Here is an 18,559-nt window from a genome sequence, read left to right on the forward strand (position 1 = left end):
TGTAACCTTGGCCAGATCTGTGCCTTGCCACAATTCTGTCTCTGAGCTCTTCAGGCAGTTCCTTTGACCTCATGATTCTCATTTGCTCTGACATGCATTGTGATCTGGAAGGTCTTATATAGACAGGTGTGTGGCTTTCCTAATCAAGTCCAATCAGTATAATCAAACACAGCTGGACTCAAATGAAGGTGTAGAACCCATTTAAGGATGATCAGAAGAAATGGAAAGCACCTGAGTTAAATATATGAGTGTCACAGCAAAGGGTCTGAATACTTAGGACCATGTGATATTTCAGTTTTTCTTTTTTAATAAATCTGCAACAATGTCAACAATTCTGTGTTTTTCTGTCAGTATGGGGTGCTATGTGTACATTCATGAGGAAGAAGAATGAACCTAAATGATTTTTGCAAATGGCTGCAATATAACAAAGAGTGAAAAATTTAAGGGGGTCTGAATACTTTCCGTACCCACTGTATATATACGTATATATATGTATATGTATGTATATATATATATATATATATATATATTTTTTTAGCAAAGACTCTGAAGAATAAAATGGGGGTCGTTGCAATATTTTTTGTCACGCGATATTTTTCTCAGCGGTCTTTCAAACGCAATTTTTTTAAAAAAAAATAAATTTCACTGCATTTAAAAAAAATAAACAGTAAAGTTGGCCCAATTTCTTTCTATAATGTGAAAGATAATGTTACGCCGAGTAAATAGATACCCAACATGTCATGCTTCAAAATTGCGCACGCTCGTGGAATGGCGACAAACATCGGTACTTAAGAATCTCTATAGGCTACAATTTTGAAATTTCTACAGGTTACTGGTTTAGAGTTACAGAGGAGGTCTAGGGCTAGAATGATTGCTCTCGCTCTAACAATCGCAGCGATACCTCATGTGGAATTTGAACACCTTTTACATATGTGGGTGCAACTTGCGTAAGCGTTCGCTTCTGCGTGCAAGCTTGGAGGGACGGGAGTTTTAAATTTTTTTTTCTTATTTATTTTACCTTTATTTTTTTATTTTTACACTGTCCCTTTTTTTAAAAAAAACTTTTTGATCACTTTTATTCCTATTACAAGGAATGTAAACATCCCTTGTAATAGAAATAAGCAGGACAGGACCTCTTTAATGTGAGATCTGGGGTCAAAAAGACCTCAGATCTCACATCTACACTAAAATGCAAAAAAAAAATAAAAAAATTCATTTTATTTTATCTTGAGAAAAAAAAAAATAGGCCCTTTAAGGCCGTTGGGAGGAAGCGACGTATGACATCAAAGTAGCGATCTATAACTATGGCGAGTGGTTAATTAATTCTAATGGTCAGAACACTTTTTTTCAGCTGCATTTCCCCCCCCCATGGAACAAAGCCGTCCAGGGGAAGGAACGTCCCGTGTGCATGAGGCCTTAAATGTACCTCTTAAATTAAAAGAGGCTCTGATCATCCTCTTATCTAATTAACCCCTTAGAGCCCGCACCTGTCAGGCCTTTTAAGGGCGGGGCCTTTGGTCATTTGGCCGCTGTGATTGGCTGTCACAAAGCCTTCAGTTAGCCTCTGGTAACTATTGGCAAAACCCCAAAACCAAAAATGTAATATTATGCAGCTTACCAATCATTAGGAGGCTGCATTCGTGTTTTCTTTTCTTTTTTTTTAGGCTCCCCCCCCCTCTGTTTTCACCTGGTGATCTGGCCAGTAACACACCTCCTGTATTACATCAACCCCCCCCCCCATGCTGGATGAAGGAGCACAGGGGGCACAGCAGACACCAGAATTGCCAGTCTGTGGGATAGGGGAGTGTTAGATGTACTAGCAGATTGAAAAAAAACCTAACAAATTGAGGCCAAATTCCAACTCACACTTTATAATCGGCTAAAGAAAGTATTTTTTTTCTTTTGGGGTAAAAGTTTTAGATAAATAAATGTTTTGTCTCATCCTTGTAAACTGATACATTCTGCTGGAGAGCTTGTTCTTTTGAAAAACAACAGATATACTCGCAGGATCACCCAAAAAAAAAATGGAAGAAAGAAAGCCTAAAAAATAATAATAATAATAAATGTAGCCTTTACATCTAAGAATTGGTAAGCTGCAATATAATAAAACGTTTTCTTTAGGGTTTAATACTGCTTTGATCCAAATATTTGACTAATGTAGTTTTAGTAACCACAATGTTTTTCTTTCTGATGAGTAGACATAGAAGTCATTCCTCCGATCTTTTGATTTTCTAATAGCTTTGAACGGCACTTGCAAAGTCGGGATTACCTTCACGCACAACTTTGGGCCAGAACCCAAAATGATCGGCTTCCTTATATTGAAGAATCAAATGGTGGTTGCAGATAGAATCTTTTTCAATCTGGAAATGTGTTTTCCCAACATGGTAAGTAGTGATGGGCTGAACGTTCGACTCGAACATCGTGTGTGTTCGCTGAGCACACAAACAAATGTGGCGCTCGGCGGGAAGTTCGCCCGCCGATGAGTGCCCCATAATGCCCTGCACGATTGCAGTACATTAAGTGCTTGTGATTGGCCAAAGCATGCACCTGACCTGTATGCTTCGGCGAATCACAACACAATGTCCTGTCAGAGCCATGATTGGCCAAAGGCAGGTTGCCTTTAGCTAATCATGGCTCAGGGACTATATAAGGCTGCTTACACGGCAGCTGTGTGTAGTGTGTTAGGAGTTGAGATTAGGCAGGGTAGTTAGTGGATTGTACTTTCATATTTAATGCGTCAGTGCAGTGTAGTGTAGGACTGATTATTGTGTTACACAGTGTAGTGCAGTCAGTGTAGTGCTGTGCTGTGATTCCTGTGTAACACAATGTAGTGAGACCACTGAAGTGTTGGTGTATACAACACGCCTGTGTCGTCCCAATGACCACATATATATTTTTTTTTATTGATATATATATTTTTTTTCCATTTTTTTTTGCAGCATCATGTTCTGTTGCTGCAATATTAGTACTCATTCTTCTGTGTCACAGGTGCTATTCCTTCTAAATCATGGCATAATTGCTGTTCCCTCTTTTGGGTCGCAGGTGCTATTCCTTCTGTGTCAGCAATGTTTTTTTTTTGGGTGCAGCAGCAGTAATTGTATTTAGAGCATAATTGCTGTCCCCCCTTTTGTGTCACAGATGCTATTCCTTCTGCGTCAGCAGTGGTGTTTTTTTTTTTTTTGGTGGTACAGCAGCACTAATTTTATTTAGGGCATAAGTGCTGTCCCCCCTTTTGTGTCACAGGTGCTATTCCTTCTGTGTCAGCAGTGTTTTTTTTTTGTGGCGCGGCAGCACTAATGTTTTTTTGAGCATAATTGCTGTCCCCCCTTTTGTGTCATAGGGGCTATTCCTTCTGCATCAGCAGGGGTTTTTTTTTTTGGCTTTATTACGTTTTTCTTCATTGAAAAAAAAAATATTATATATATATATATATATATATATATATATATATATATAACGGTTTATAGTGCACCAAGTACAAAAGTATTGCACCAAGCACCATATTACCTTCCCACACTCTATAATAAAAAGTTATAAAAAATCCCCCCCCCCCCCAAAAAAAAAAAAAAACAATAATAAAACGGTTTATAGTGCATCAAGCACAATAGTATTGCACCCAAGCATCATATTTCCATCCGGCATTCTATAATAAAAAGTTATAAAAAACCCTCCAAAAATTCCCATCATGTCCGAAAGGCCAACAAGGAGAGGCAGATGCTCTCAGGCTACTAAAAGAGGGCAAGCAGCCTCTGTGTGCACAGTGAAAAGTGGTGGTCACGAACATTGTGCATCCTCTGCAGGCGGGGCACGCTTGTCCTTTTTTCCATTGCTGGCCGTGTTATTGAGCCACAACATGCAGAAGAGTTGGTGGAGTGGATAACTAAGCCGTCCTCATGCTCCTCATTCTCTGTCAACCAGGCTCATACTAGTTTGCCTTCCACCGCAGCTGCCAAAGTGGCCTATTCCACAGGCTCCTTGTTCACAGCTACTCCTTCCATTGCCCCACCATCATGCACAGAGGAGTTACCTGAATTATTAGATCATAGTGTCAGTTACATATGATGCTGGAGGATGCTGTTTGCACTCTCTGTCTGAAGCAGATCAAGCGTGGCCAGAACACCAGCCGCTTGGGCACCACATGCTTGACAAGACATATGACGACCTGCCATGCAGTCCGTTGCCAACAGCACCTGAAAGACCGACATCATAAAAAAAAATGCAGATTTCTCCTTGGTCCTCATCTGGGATCTCTACCCCCACTATACCTCAGGTCCTCTCAAAAACCTGCACTGAGACGGATGATGGTATAGCAATAGGTGCCACAGGTACTTGCACACAATCTGCTAGCAGTACACCACCTGTTGATTTTGAGCAGCAGGCAAATTTCGCTACCCCAGTTGCTGAACGTGCTGTACCCCAGTGGAAGGTTCCAAAAAGAAACTTCTTTTCACGTAAGGCCATTCCAGCTCTGTACCATCATGTGGAAGGGAATGTTGTGGCCTTGTTGGACAGAGCCGTCAGCAGGAAGGTTCACATTACTGCTGACTCATGGTCCAGCAGGCATGGTCAGGGACGTTACTTTTCCTTCATGGTGCACTGGGTAATTCTGCTGGCAGCTGGGAAGGATGCTGGACAGGGTTCAGTGCTAAAGCTTGTTCCGCCACCACGCATCCAAAAACATTGGTGGTGTTTCTGCCACATCTGTCTGCTCCACCCCCTCCTTTTCTTCTTCCTCTATGGCCTTTTCTGCTGAAATGTCCTCTGAACCAGGAGTGCTCCCTAAGCGTTCAAGGGGCTACACAAGCAGCCAGGCTAAAAGATGTCATGCTGTGCTTCAGTTGGTCTGTCTAGAGGACAGGAGCCACACCAGGGCAAAGATTCTGTCAGTTCTCGCAGGAGCAGGCTCAGAGGTGGTAATGCCACGACAGGTTGAGCCAGAAATGGTTGTATGCGACAATGGTAACAACCTTCTCTCTGCCCTCTGACAGGGACACTTGACACATGTTCCATGCTTGGCACATGTCCTGAATTTTGTGGTGCAGCGTTTCTTGAACAGGTACCCGGGCTTACAAGATCTTCTGAGGCAGGCCAGAAAAGTCTGTGGCCATTTGTCAGTGCTCAGCTGGCTGACATTCATCAGGAATTCAACCTGCCCACCAACCGCCTCATTTTTGACATGCCCACCAGGTGGTACTCAACATTGGCAATGAATACCTGTGTGAATGTGGCACAAGGACAGGCTCAGTTAAGCTTGGCTTATTTTTGCCACGCCAGTGGCTGCTGATAAAAAATGCATGCACTGTCCTGTCACCATTTGAGGACTCGGAGGCCACAAGGATGGTGAGCCGCAATGATGCATGCATCAGGGATACTGTCCCTCTAGTCTTCCTGCTGGAGCACACGCTTCATGGAATCATGGACAGGGCATTTGAGGCAGAACAGGGGGAGGAAGAGGAGGACTTCCTTTCCTCACAAGGCCCATTTATGCAGATACCATTCCTGCAGGGCCACAAAACACACAGGAGGAAGAGGAGGATTTTGACAGCATGGATGTAGAGGATAACATACAGCAGTCTTCAAGGGATGGTTTTAATTCCCCAAAAACCCCAGGAGTTGTACGTGGCTGGGGAGAGGTTGTTCCTGACAATGTCATCCTTAGTGACCCAGAGGACTCAGAATCTCATGCCTCCTCAAACATTTGCTGCATGGGCTCCCTGATGCTGCAAAGCCTGTGAAAGAACCAGAGGATTTGTCGTATCAAAGATCATTACTGGTTGGCAACCATCTTGATCCACATTACAAGGGTGAAGTTGCAGAGCTCATCCTGCCTTCGCAGAGGGAGCAGAGGATGAAACATCTTGAGGACACCTTGAAGAAAAATTTGTGTAACACCTTTTCAGACACTGGGAGGTTACCATTTCCTGGACAGTGTGTTTCTGAGGCTTCGTTTAGTCAAAGGAGGAGCGGTGGAGAAGGCGGCTGGCTGACCGATGCCTTTAAACAATTCTTTAGTCCTCAGTGCCCAGGGCTGTTAGGTTTCAGCAACCATCAGCAGCGTCTGCAGTATATGGTGCAAGATTATCTAGGGGCAAGAGCAGACTTGGAGACCTTTGCAACGGAGCATCCTTACTGGGTCTTGAGGATGGACTACTGGCCAGAACTTGCTCAATATGCAATCTGGCTACTGGCCTGTCCTGCTTCTAGTGTGCTTTCCGAATGGACATTCAGTGCTTCTGGAGGTTTTGTGACAGATAAAAGAGTGCGTTTGTCCACAGACTCCGTTGACCGGCTGACATTTATCAAAATTAATCAGTCCTGGATCAACAGAAGCTTTTAAGCCCCTGATGCTGATCTAACTGATTAAATTTGCTAGGGATCTGGGATCCCTTGAAGACTGCCTATGCTGCCTATCCTGTTCCTGAATCTTGATTATGCTAGCTTCCAACAATGTTTTTGGTTTACGGCACCACCAACACCCAAGGCCCAATTTTTCTGCACCTGTATGACAAGTGCATGTAATTTCAATGTTTGTTTCTAATTTTTAACAGCAGGGCCTGTTCCTGTGCCCAGCAAGAGTAACTGTGAGGGGTTACAGTGTTCAGGCACCACCAACACCCCAAGGCCCAATTTTTCTGCACCTGTATAAAAAATATATGTCATTTCAATGTTTATTTCTAATTTTAAACAGCAGGGCCCATTTCTGTGCCTAGCAAGAGTAGCTGTATGGGTTTACAGTGTTCAGGCAACACTAGGGATGGGTGAATGGTTTGGGCCGAGCATATGTTTGGCCTAAAGATTGCCCATTCAGTTACTCGCCTAACAACTGAATTTTCTCGGCACTTAGTGGGATGTTCACCCGCTGAACGCACAGTCAATATGTCACGAACAGGGTTCAGGCTCGAAGACCAGTTGCTATAGCAGTGGAAGCTCACACAGGAACCAGCGGGTTAGGAACAAAGGCAGGTCACCCTGGCAGATGACACAGGCTCATCTGAGGTACAGAATCTAAGTACTAACTGGTGTTCACCAGAGCTCTTGATGGTGGAGATGGACTTTGCTGCGTGTTAGCACCAGGTCGCGGTCCTCAGGATCGCCCCACAAGGAGGTGAGCAAATCAGGGTCCAGTAGCAGATATAGCAGGTAGGGATCAAGCAGAAGCATAGTCGAAGAACAAGCCAAAGGCCGGTAACAAATAGTTGCAGGTAGGGATCAAGCAGAAGCGTAGTCGAGGAGCAAGCCAAATGTCGGTAACGAATGGTATCGAAGATACGGACGGCAACAGGAGAGACAACCAAAATATATTTTTTTAAATTTTGGTGTGTGGTTCCCCTTAAAATCCAAACCAGAACCGATGGGCTTAGTATGGACTGGGGGGGGGGGGGGACTACACCATTTTTTTCATTTCATTCATGTATTGTCTCCTTTTTTATGTCTTTTTGATGGGTCAATATTGTAAACAGAGCTCATATTTCCTTCCATGTGGAATTTTTTTAACTAATTGTTAATAAAATTAATAATTTTACATTTTTTGATCTCAGAAATTATTTGCTGCTGAAAAACCACTGGGGGAATCTTCTTTCTATTTTCCTACAAGTCATTTGGGGTGTGCAGCCCTCTCCTTTTTTATGTGTTTTTTTCTATTTTTCAACATTGAACTAAGTAGTGTGCATGTCGGCCACTAGATGGAGATGACCATCATTACTGTACATTACACGTACATAGGCTACACCAAAACTTTTTACACACTGACAGCTGAAAGAAGATGAGATTTTAGGCCGGCTGCATGGGGTCCGGAGTGCCCCTGTTCACTGTTTCAGGTGCGAATCAGGTCAGAATTTTTGGCTGAAATCACACCTGAAACAGAACCAAAAGACGCACAGGACCCTTTTCCAGTGTGGACCCTGGCCGCCCCGGAGATGTGTGAACCGGCTCCATTGAGAGCCGGTCACACTCTGCTGTCATGCGAATTGGATGCCGGGAAACCAACTTCCAGTTCCTATTAGTGTGAACCCAGCCTCAAGAAACAAATTGTAATGTGAACCTCATTTCTATGGTTTGTGGATTTTAAGTTGTTATTGGGTACATTACTGTAGCACCCTCCTAGGTAGGTGCTAGAGAGAGAGAGAGTATAGTTTTGAATCCTTTCTGCTAGTAAGGTCTGCTCACAGTGCTCAGGTGCAGCTCAGTTTTCCTGAAGTGGTTCACACTGGTTCAATAGGGAGGCAAATTGGACAGAGGGAGGAAACCTGGCAAATTAGTGCACAGGCATTTAGTACAGCCTTGGAAATTGGCAGAGGAAAGTGCCTCGGTGCATGTTGGGATACTGTATAAATGCCAAGAGCACATGTGCTCTGGGCCTTTCAGCTGGATAGCAGAGTCTCAGATGGAGGGGGCGGCTGCCTCCTCCTCTGTAGAGGTGCCATGCTGTCTCAGCTGGTCAACTTGAGGGCCTAAAGAGTTCGAGAGGAACTGAACCCAGAGGTCCCGCAGAGCTGACTGGAAGGGAGACACTGCAAGGGTCTGAATCTGCCTACAGTGTGTACAAATCTGTGTCAAGGGGCCTGACCTGAGGGGGACCATCCCTGCAGCTAGAAGAGTCAGTGGATGGGTGTCAGTAAAGGGGATGCTAGAGAGTGTCCTGAAGATAAAGTAGTTCGCCAAGTCTATTGCTGGAGAAAGAGCAAGGAGACTTAACTCTTTCCATACACGTGGCAGTATGCTTAAAGCAGTGTGACTGCTTCCACAAATAACCCGGTGAAGCCAAGTGAGAGTTGTCCTTATTAACTGTAAATAGTTTCAGTTGGAGTATCCCACTATTCCCTTCTCCCTTCCAAGTTCCACAAATACCAAATACAAAACCCCTGGACTGTTTATTGAGTAACGAGCCATTGGGAGTAAGGAAGAATGTGTGAACTGTACCCTAAGTGACTGCCTGCAGGTAATCAGAGGAGGCCCAAGAAGTCATCATGCAGCAAGCCTTATGGGGACAGTGCTACATTATATTATTACAGGATTTTCTTTATAGAGTTTTTACCCACTTCAGCCCAGGATGGTTTTAACCCCTTCATGACCAGGCCATTTTTCGCGATACGGCACTGCAATATTTTAACTGACAATTGCGTGGTCGTGCGACGCTGTACCCAAATAAAAATGATGTACTTTTTTTCCCACTAATAGAGCTTTATTTTGGTGGTAATTGATCACCTCTGCAGTTTTTATTTTTTTTAAACAAAAAAAGAGCGGCCATTTTGAAAAATAAAACGTTATTTTTTACTTTCTTTATTTCTTTAGGGCGAACAAAGGGTTAAGTGTGTCCCTAGGGGGTGCTAGCTAACTGTGTGGGGGGGGGGGTTGCTCCGACTGGGGGAAGACAGAGATCTGTGTTCCTGTTTAGCAGGAACACATGATCTCTATCTTCTCCCCTGACAAAACAGCAATCTGCCTTGTTTACATAGGCAGACCACCATTCTGCCCCCCTCGGGAAAGATCGGCAGAGCCTGAAGGTGTGCTTTAAGCTCCAGTCCAGTCATTTTGCCTAGGGGAGCAAAATCTTTCCTGGAGGTGTTCTTTAAGATTTAGGGACTAAATAAATAAATAAATAAATAAATAGGCAGCTTTCTGTGAACATTCTCCCAATTCACATTAAGGCTGACTCCTAAAAGTTAGTGTTAAGGATGAGGGAACTGGGCCAGGAGGTTCGGGGAACCAAGCGGGAAGCCTGCAAACACTGAACTTAAGAGCGAAGCTTTTTAAAGTCTATGTGGGCTGAATATTGAAAACACATTCTCCCCTTTTGTAAAGCTAATTGGCAATCTATTTTAAAAATGCCAGGGTAACATGTACCAATTAAAAAAAAAAAAAATACAGTTTGGTGGGTAGAGGGTCTTTTCATGCGGCTTAAAGGGCGACTTTAAAAACACACAAATCTCTTCTAATATTCCAACCATATCCTTATCTAGGCATACAATCTATTATTCCAGCCAGACTCTTATCCAGGCATGCAACCTAATAATATAACCAGACCCTTATCCAGGCATGCAACCTACTATTTCAGTCAGACCCTTTTCCAGGCATGCAACCTTATATTCTGACCAGACTCTCATTCAGGCATGCAACCTAATAATATAATAAGAGGACCCTTATCCAGGTATGCGATCTAATAATATAACCAGACCCTTATCCAGGCATGCAACCTAATAATCTAACCAGAACCTTATCCAGGCATGCAACCTAATAATCTAACCAGACCCTTATCCAGGCATGCAACCTAATAATATAACCAGACCCTTATCCAGGCATGCAACCTAATAATATAACCAGACCCTTATCCAGGCATGCAACCTAATAATATAACCAGACTCTTATCCAGGCATGCAACCTAATAATCTAACCAGACCCTTATCCAGGCATGCAATCTAATATTCCAACCAGACCCCAATCCAGGCATGCAACCAAAAATTCTAACAAGACCTTTATCCAGGCATGGAACCTAATATTTCAACCAGATCCTTTTTCAGGCATGCAACCTAATATTTCAATGGGGCCCTTATCCAGGCTTGTAGCCTGGGTGGCCGGAAAAGGGAAGACAGCAAACATGCACCTCCCCTTCCCTCTTTTGAACCATACCAGGCCACATGCCTGTCAACAGCCTTCTCCCTTGCAAGGTACCCGGCACCATTGCTGAGAGGAAAAGGGCCTTTTCCCTACATCCAATGCCCAATGTGGGAGTTTGAGGGATGAGGACTTCCTTTTATAATAAGGGGGCTTCCCATGAGTATAGAGGTGCATTATTATCCCTTACCCATTTCCGCAAAGTCTAAATTCACTGCTAATCATGTTGTCCAGTGATGTAGAGCCATTGTCAATCATGAGGACCCACTGAAGGAAAAATATTCCCCGCCAATCCACCGCCACTAAGTAAGGTTCTGCAGCACCTATGTAATGCAAACCACAGTCCCTGGGGTTCCTGATTGATATAATTGACCATGTATTGCCTTAACATAATTGGTCAAGGGTGGGGCCTGGGATCCCTGGCTGGCTGCTTTGTTTACAATATAGCAGCTGATGATTCGGATGGGCAAACTGACCAAATATGGTGAGTTTGTCATCAATTTGCTGAACCGCAAACAGGCTAGGTATGGGTCAAGTTCATGTTCGACACAATCCTGAATCTCATCCCTAGTTGGCATCACTTGGTTATGAAACATCTTGTTTCTGTTTTTGTTCATAGCATTGACAATGTATTGCTCCCCTTGCAGGCAACGTTGAGGTTTTCAGGCTCGGAGTCCATCCCAAAAGCTAAAGTCAACCTCCATATTGCATCCTCTGCCGGGTCTTTGTGTGCACTTCGTGCCGTAGATAAAAGCGTCCAGATTGGTTTTGAAGATAAGGAATTAACCAAAGAAATGGTAAGGAAAAATATGAGTTTGGGATTTAGAAAAGGCCTTATACAGCGGGCAGTAACTGTATGTATACTATATAGGAAATACTGCGTTAATAGCCTATAGGAAAAGCTGCTAGCACCACAATTGACATATGTTGTATAAAAACAAAATAGTAAACAAGTGCTGCGCTAAAAGTGATACAAAAATAGTGTATGGTACACTCAAGTATAAAAGTGCTATTGTGTACCAAATAAATTGCTGAAATACAAATCAATTTAAAGAAACAAATCTAAAAATTGATAATAAAAGTTGATAATAATAAAAAAATATCCATAATGTAGGAGCAATCAATGTATATGAAATGTTCAAATGACAAAGTGTACCATATAATGCAATAAAGTGCCAAAGTGCAACACAAAATAAATAATAATAAAGTCCAGACAATTGATGGATGTGAGTGCCATCCGCTCTAAGGGTCACCGTGATATTTATCAGGATTAATATGGATAACAACCAAGAGTGTCTATGTGTTCCCTGGATTACATCAAGGTGCAGAGATCCACCACCAGAAAAATTAAACAGGTTTACCAAAAAACATGGTTTTCGAATACCATACGGTACTGAATCACATGAGCTTGTGTGATAGTAGATCACCGAGGGTATATTTCATCTGTACAGTAGCGAAGAGCAACTCCAGGTCTTCAATTGGCTCAATAGGAAGGGACACCGCTTGCTCAATCCAGTCTCCCATTCCGTGAGTACATGTAAAGACACACCAAGCATCCACACATAGTGTAAAACCGAAATACAAATATGTATTGACAATGCATAGAACAATAACACAAAGCATGAGAATACAGCACTGCTCAATTAAGCCAACTCAGATGTAATCACAGGAGATAAGCTGTAGCACACAATGGCCTTGATGTGAACTCGACCAGACGCGTTTCGTCAAATCTGACGTCATCTGGGTTAGGAATCCCTTCTGGTCATTGCGTTTAAATAGAAAATATGTCCAAAGAAGACTCACATGGGAATAAGTTAGAAACATAGAAACATAGAATGTGTCGGCAGATAAGAACCATTTGGCCCATCTAGTCTGCCCAATATATCTGAATCCTATGAATAGTCCCTGGCCCTATCTTATATGAAGGATAGCCTTATGCCTATCCCATGCATGCTTAAACTCCTTCACTGTATTTGCAGCTACCACTTCTGCAGGAAGGTTATTCCATGCATCCACTACTCTCTCAGTAAAGTAATACTTCCTCATATTACTTTTAAACCTTTGCCCCTCTAATTTAAAACTGTGTCCTCTTCTGGTAGTTTTTCTTCTTTTAAATATGCTCTCCTCCTTTACCGAGTTGATTCCCTTTATGTATTTAAAAGTTTCTATCATATCCCCTCTGTCTCTTCTTTCTTCCAAGCTATACATGTTAAGGTCCTTTAACCTTTCCTGGTAAGTTTTTTCCTGCAATCCATGTACTAGTTTAGTAGCTCTTCTCTCTCTCTCAAAACTAAAATTACCATGGCGGTCGCTACCCAGTGTAAGATGACACCGGGCGTGCTATCCAGGCCTCGCTTCCACAACCAATATGGAAATTGCTCATGCGGGACTCCGTGAGTAACATGATGAAGCTATGCCATCACGAGATTACGTACATGCCGCAGTGATGGGCGCCCAGTAAGAAAACGGCGCCCGAGCTTGTGCTCCGAGCCTTGCTATCGCGACTCCTAGATGAGTTGCATAAGCGTCACCAGGGAGGTGACGCAATAGCACACATACTGGGTACCTCCTAGGGGCTTACCAGATGGTAGTGACCCTCATGAAAGAGAAGTAAAAAAATGCATTTATGGATATGTACTGGCTCCTCGGGACCTCTGATTGGTACGCTGTAATTGCGGTAAAAAAGCAGCTTGCACCCTTTTTGTTAGATAGGAGCAGCATCTGCTCCATGTTCTAAGGCAGTGGTCTCTAAACGGCAGACCAGCAGCCAGATGTGGCCCTTTACTTGCGTTTATGAGGCCCTTGGGGCACTATTCCTGCCACTGACACCAATGATGGGGCACAATTCCTCCTACTGACAACAAAAATGGGGTACTAGTCCTATCACTTACACCAATGATGGGGCACTATTCCTCCCACCAACATCAATAATGGGGCACTATTCCTCCCACTGACACAAATGATGGGGCACCATTCCTCTCATGGACACCAATGATATGAGCACTATTCCTTTCACTGACACAGATAATGGGACACTATTCCTCCCACTGACACCAATAATGGGCCACTATTCCTCTCACTGACACTAACAATGGGGAATTGTTACCAACACCTCAACATTTTCTACTCCTACTGGTTATAGTCCAGCCCCTCTAAAGTCTGATAGATAATAAACTGGTCCTTTGTTTAGAAAGTTTGGAGACCCCGTTTCTAAGGTTAGAAGAATTGTGCAAGCAACTCTATATTAATCTCCCCCATTGTTTTCATGAGGGCCTGCTCACACTGCTGGTTTACATTACATTGTAGTCTATTGGGAAAAAGTCCCACGAGGCTCAATTCACAAACCCAAGACATTTGAATAATCATACTTAACAAAAAAAAAAAAACAATTACAGTTATTTTCAGCGACGTCCAATGAGATCTGAAAATTAAAGTCAAATGGTTAAATTAGAGAGCCTTATCCTTGTTTTAAAACTTTGTGAGCCTAAAATCTGTTATTTTGTAACAGCCCACGTCAGTAGAATGACCACTAATGAGAGGAAACTCTTGCACATACCCTGCAAAAGAGACGCAACATTTTATAACCCATTCATATTGTTTTCAGGTCTTCAGCTTGTTCCCGTACTCAGTCAGAGGAGGATATCCTAATAGTGTTACGGAGGACCCGTTCTTTCCTTGTCGGTGGTATCGACCCGAGTCTTTTAACTCTGTGGATGTATTCGACTTATTTCAGGTGAGAATTGAAATACCCAGAGATCTACAGGAAATTAGAAGTTAAAAATCTCTATCTGATTGCCAATATGTGTATAATTTGCAAATAATTGTTACATACCTTAATGCTGGACTCCGGGCCAACATGTAAAGAGGAACATCAGTCACTGTAATGTTGGCTCTACCGCCTGTCTTTGAAAATCTGGCTCATGTGTGGACTTTCTAAAGGGCTCTGCCAGGATTTTGGAACCTGGCAGAGACCTGCAGCATTGTTCCGAGTTTCCCCGCGCTTGTGCGGACAACCTGTGACCTCTATAACTGTAGTTTCTTTGCGCATGTGCAGAGGAACTCCCTGCGTGAGCGCAGATGTGCCAAAGGTCTCATTGAAGTCCCAAAGGCTGAGCAGAACTCTTTGGCATGTCTGCGCACATGTGGAATCTAGTGGCACGCATGTGCTGTGAGCCACCAGGAGTGTAAAGTTATTCTCACCTAGGCAAGGAAGATGGAAGCACAAAAATATCATAAACTCTGAAAATAAATTCTAATTGTGGGAGAAGGAGGTGGAAATATCTTGTTTTGTCCACTTTAAAATTAACCTACCCTAAACCTCAACCTAAACCTTAAAGTGTATCTAAGCGCAGAGACAAACATTCATAGGTGTGCGCAGCCTATTGTATTAGGGTGTGCACCCCAAATGTATTAAAACATAGATGGTGTCAGTAGAGCAGTGGATGGTCTCACTGGGGCAGATATTGTTGTCAGTAGGGCAGTGGACGGTGTCAGTAGTTTTGATTTTATTTTTTCTTACAATTTTTTTTGGAGACTAATTGGCAGGCTTTGGGAAAAAAATCAGCTGGGGGAATCTGTGCCCAGGCACACCCGGAACACCCCCTGCGCACGCCTATGTAAACATCTTATATATTGCAGCTTACCAGGCCTCAGATGTGGTGTAAACATTCCTTTTCCTTTTTCAGGCTGAAAACATCAGCAAATACCTGTTGGTTCTGCTAGAAGTGCGATGTCCATTTCACTTCCTGTGAGCTTAACTGCTTCCATACCGGGCAAATTCCGGCATTCCTCTCCTACATGTAAAAATCATAATTTTTTGCTAAAAAGTTACTCAGAACCCCCCAAACATTATATAAATTTTTCAGCAGAGACCCTAGGGAATAATACAGCAGTCATTTACATTTTTCATGTCACAAGGTCAATTTTTCAAACGCAATTTAAAAAAAAAAAAAGCACTTTCATGAATTAAAAAAACAAAACAGTAAAGTTAGCCTGATTTTTTTGTATGTGAATGATGATGTTATGCCGAGTAAATAGATACCTAACATGTCACACTCCAAAATTGCTCACACTCGTGGAATGGCGCCAAACTTCGGAACTTAAAAATCTCCATAGGCTACGCTTTCAAATCTTTCATAGATTACCTGTTTAGAGTTACAGAGGAGGTCTAGCATTAGAATTATTGCTCTGGTTCCAACGTTCGCAGCGCTATCTCCCATGTGTGGTTTGAATGTAGTTCACATATGCGGACGCGACCTACGTGTGCGTTCACTTTTGTGTGCGAGCACGAGGGGACAGGGTTTCTTTCATTTTTTATTTTTTTATTGTTTTAGTTTAATTTTTTAATTATTACACTTTCCCTTTAATTTTTTTTTTGATCACTTTTATTTCTATTACAAAGAGTGTAAATATCCCTTTTAATAGGAATAGGGCATGCCAGGTCCTCTTTACAGTGAGATCTGGGGTCTATAAGACTGGAAGATCTAGGCTGGAAAGCCTGAGATTAAAAAAAAAAAAAGACCCCAGGCTTTCCAGCCAAACACACGGCAGTATTTACAACTGCCGGGGCTGGACGTAATGTCATAACCTTGCGCCCAGCCTCCGAGAGTCATAGAGATGACCGGGGACCATCTGGTCCTCAGTCAGCTCTATGGTAAATTTCTGCCGCTGGAGGGGGGGGGGGGTGTCCCCTCCAACCGCCTGTAAAAACAATCAAGCGGCTGAAGTGTAGGGAACCGCTTGCAGAAAAAAAAAGATATCTGAAGATGCCTGTAGCTGCACCCATCATTCAAATATCTCCACTCAAACCCCAGGATGTCATATGACGTTCAGCGGTAAGGAGGTAAGAAAGCACAAGGAACCTTTTCTTTATTGTGTAAAGCAGTGGTCCTCAACCCTGGCCCTTAGGGCCCACTAACAGGCCAGGTTTGCAAGATAACTGAAATACATCACAGGTGATATCATTTGCTGCTCAGTGATTGCAGTACTCTAGTCTGCGTCTCCCCAAGGTAATACTTAAAATCTGGCCTGTTAGTGGGCCCTGAGGACCGGAGTTGAGGACCACTGGTGTAAACTACCAATTTCATCAATCTACTGTGTAATGGAGATGAACAAATCAGATAGTTCATCCTGGGTGACAATCATGGGTGCTCCCATCAATACGATGGAGAAATGAGTATAAATGAAGGGACAGAACGTATGTTATGTTATTTGTATAGTACAGGTGGAAAATTTATAGACTCTGGGGTATAGATTGGTACCTTCAGGTTATTGGACACTGGCAAGCTGTGGAGGACATGCTTCTTGGGTATTCCTCTGATATCCCTACTCCATTCCATAAGGCCTCAGTTTTTTGCTAGTGTCCTAGGGTGATAGACCTCTTCTCACTTATGAAGAAACCTTTTAGGACCTGGATCACCTGCTGGTGGCACTGTGGTTCCTTGGGTGGAGGGTTGTAGGTCCACTGTCCACCAGTGGGTGTCTCCCAGCAGATCCCAGTAATCAGTCTCTACTCGGTGCTGGCTCCTGGGAGAGTATTTAGTTCCTCTGCCACCAGTGCCTTCGCTTTAGTGTTTTGCCTGCCAACTAAAGACTTGCTTGCTGATTCATCCTGAGCCTTATTTTTGATTTTGCTTTGTACCTTTATCCTGTGATTTGCTGCTGTGTACCTGCTCCCCTTGTTCCTTATTCCTGTCCTGGTTTCCCCCTTCCTCGCATCTATGGTATTTCCCTCTTTTTTTAGATATATGCTAGTTAGGCTTTCAGTTAGGTTGTTAGGTATTCTTGTCAGTTGGTTATGGTTCACTTGTACTGCATTTTCATGTTTGCTGTGTATTTTGGTCGCTAGTGTTTGAATGTGTTTTGTTTGATTGTAAATAAATCTTGCTTAAAGTGATTGTAATGCCTAGTTGTAATGTTCTGGTACCTTTGGGTACCCTAATTACTCTTTCATAAGTGTATGCGCCCCACCATTCTCTTTTGGTAAGGTGCGCATACACCTTTAAGACTGATGCTGTCATCACTGAGCGCCGGACTGGATGGCTATTTAGATCGCCGGCTCTCACTCACATGTGTTCGTTCAAACTGCTTTGTGCCTTGATGCTAACCTGTCTTGAAGCTCTCATGCTTGCAAGCATACCTCGCTATCGGAACCACGCTGCGCTGATCCCTGTATCCCACTACCGGATCATCCGCTCTTGCCGAACCTCTCCTCTGCTACATTGCTATTAGTGATAAGTACCCCACAGGGGAAACCTCTATAACCTTTATACTAAAGCTTACACTATCTAGCTCTGCATACTAAGGACTATTACTACATCTGCATTATATAAGATTGCTAGCTCTTGAGCCTACTACCACCTGTTCTTGCACTGGGTTGATCTCTCTTGTATGTCCACCTGCTACTCTGTCATCTTCTACCATACATGATTGCTAAACCTATCTGCATCCCATCTGCTACTATCTTACTTTCAAGAACATTTCCTTTCAAGTGTCTGTCATCTACCATCTCTACCCAACCTGTCTCTTCAGCCTATCATCACTGTGTTACTATATACATAAGTCACTCTAGGAAACATCTTATTGAGTGTGTGTATTTACTTGCTGAATTGAGATCATCCACACATGATGAGTCATTGAGAGTTGGGATTGGTGTCTCAGCGTTTCTCTACATGACTACTGAAGTGGAATATTTCTGCAGCTGAAAATCCACATCATACGTAAAACGCAGGAGCGTTACACTAGTACACATAATCAGAAACTCAGACCACTTTTGAAACGATTGTACAATAATCTGATCGTTAGTACACAGCTTTTCAGAGCCGATCACAGCAGTTCACCGGATATTATCCGAAGAGACTAACACAAAAATGTTCTCGTACGATACCAGAACAAATGATTTTCATTTAATTAGTGCAGTTTTCATCCGAAAAAAATGGGAAGAGCAAGA

The 18,559-nt window shown here is 43.0% G+C and overlaps 1 protein-coding gene across 1 annotated transcript in view; it reads left to right on the forward strand.

The window, feature by feature from the left end:
* The window catches only part of LOC309563283 (alpha-2-macroglobulin-like protein 1), a gene marked incomplete at its 3' end in the record, with an annotated part of 181,820 nt that overhangs the window by 52,287 nt on the left and 110,974 nt on the right, over positions 1 to 18,559 (forward strand). The window contains exons 6-8 of the mRNA XM_082267688.1: positions 2,239 to 2,384; positions 11,259 to 11,408; positions 14,216 to 14,344. Coding sequence (XP_082123814.1) covers positions 2,239 to 2,384; positions 11,259 to 11,408; positions 14,216 to 14,344 — 425 coding nt within the window. The remainder of the gene's footprint in view (positions 1 to 2,238; positions 2,385 to 11,258; positions 11,409 to 14,215; positions 14,345 to 18,559) is intronic.

This window comes from Pelophylax lessonae (genome assembly GCF_965119305.1).
Source record: "Pelophylax lessonae genome assembly, chromosome: 9".
NCBI classification, from domain to species: Eukaryota; Metazoa; Chordata; class Amphibia; order Anura; family Ranidae; genus Pelophylax; species Pelophylax lessonae.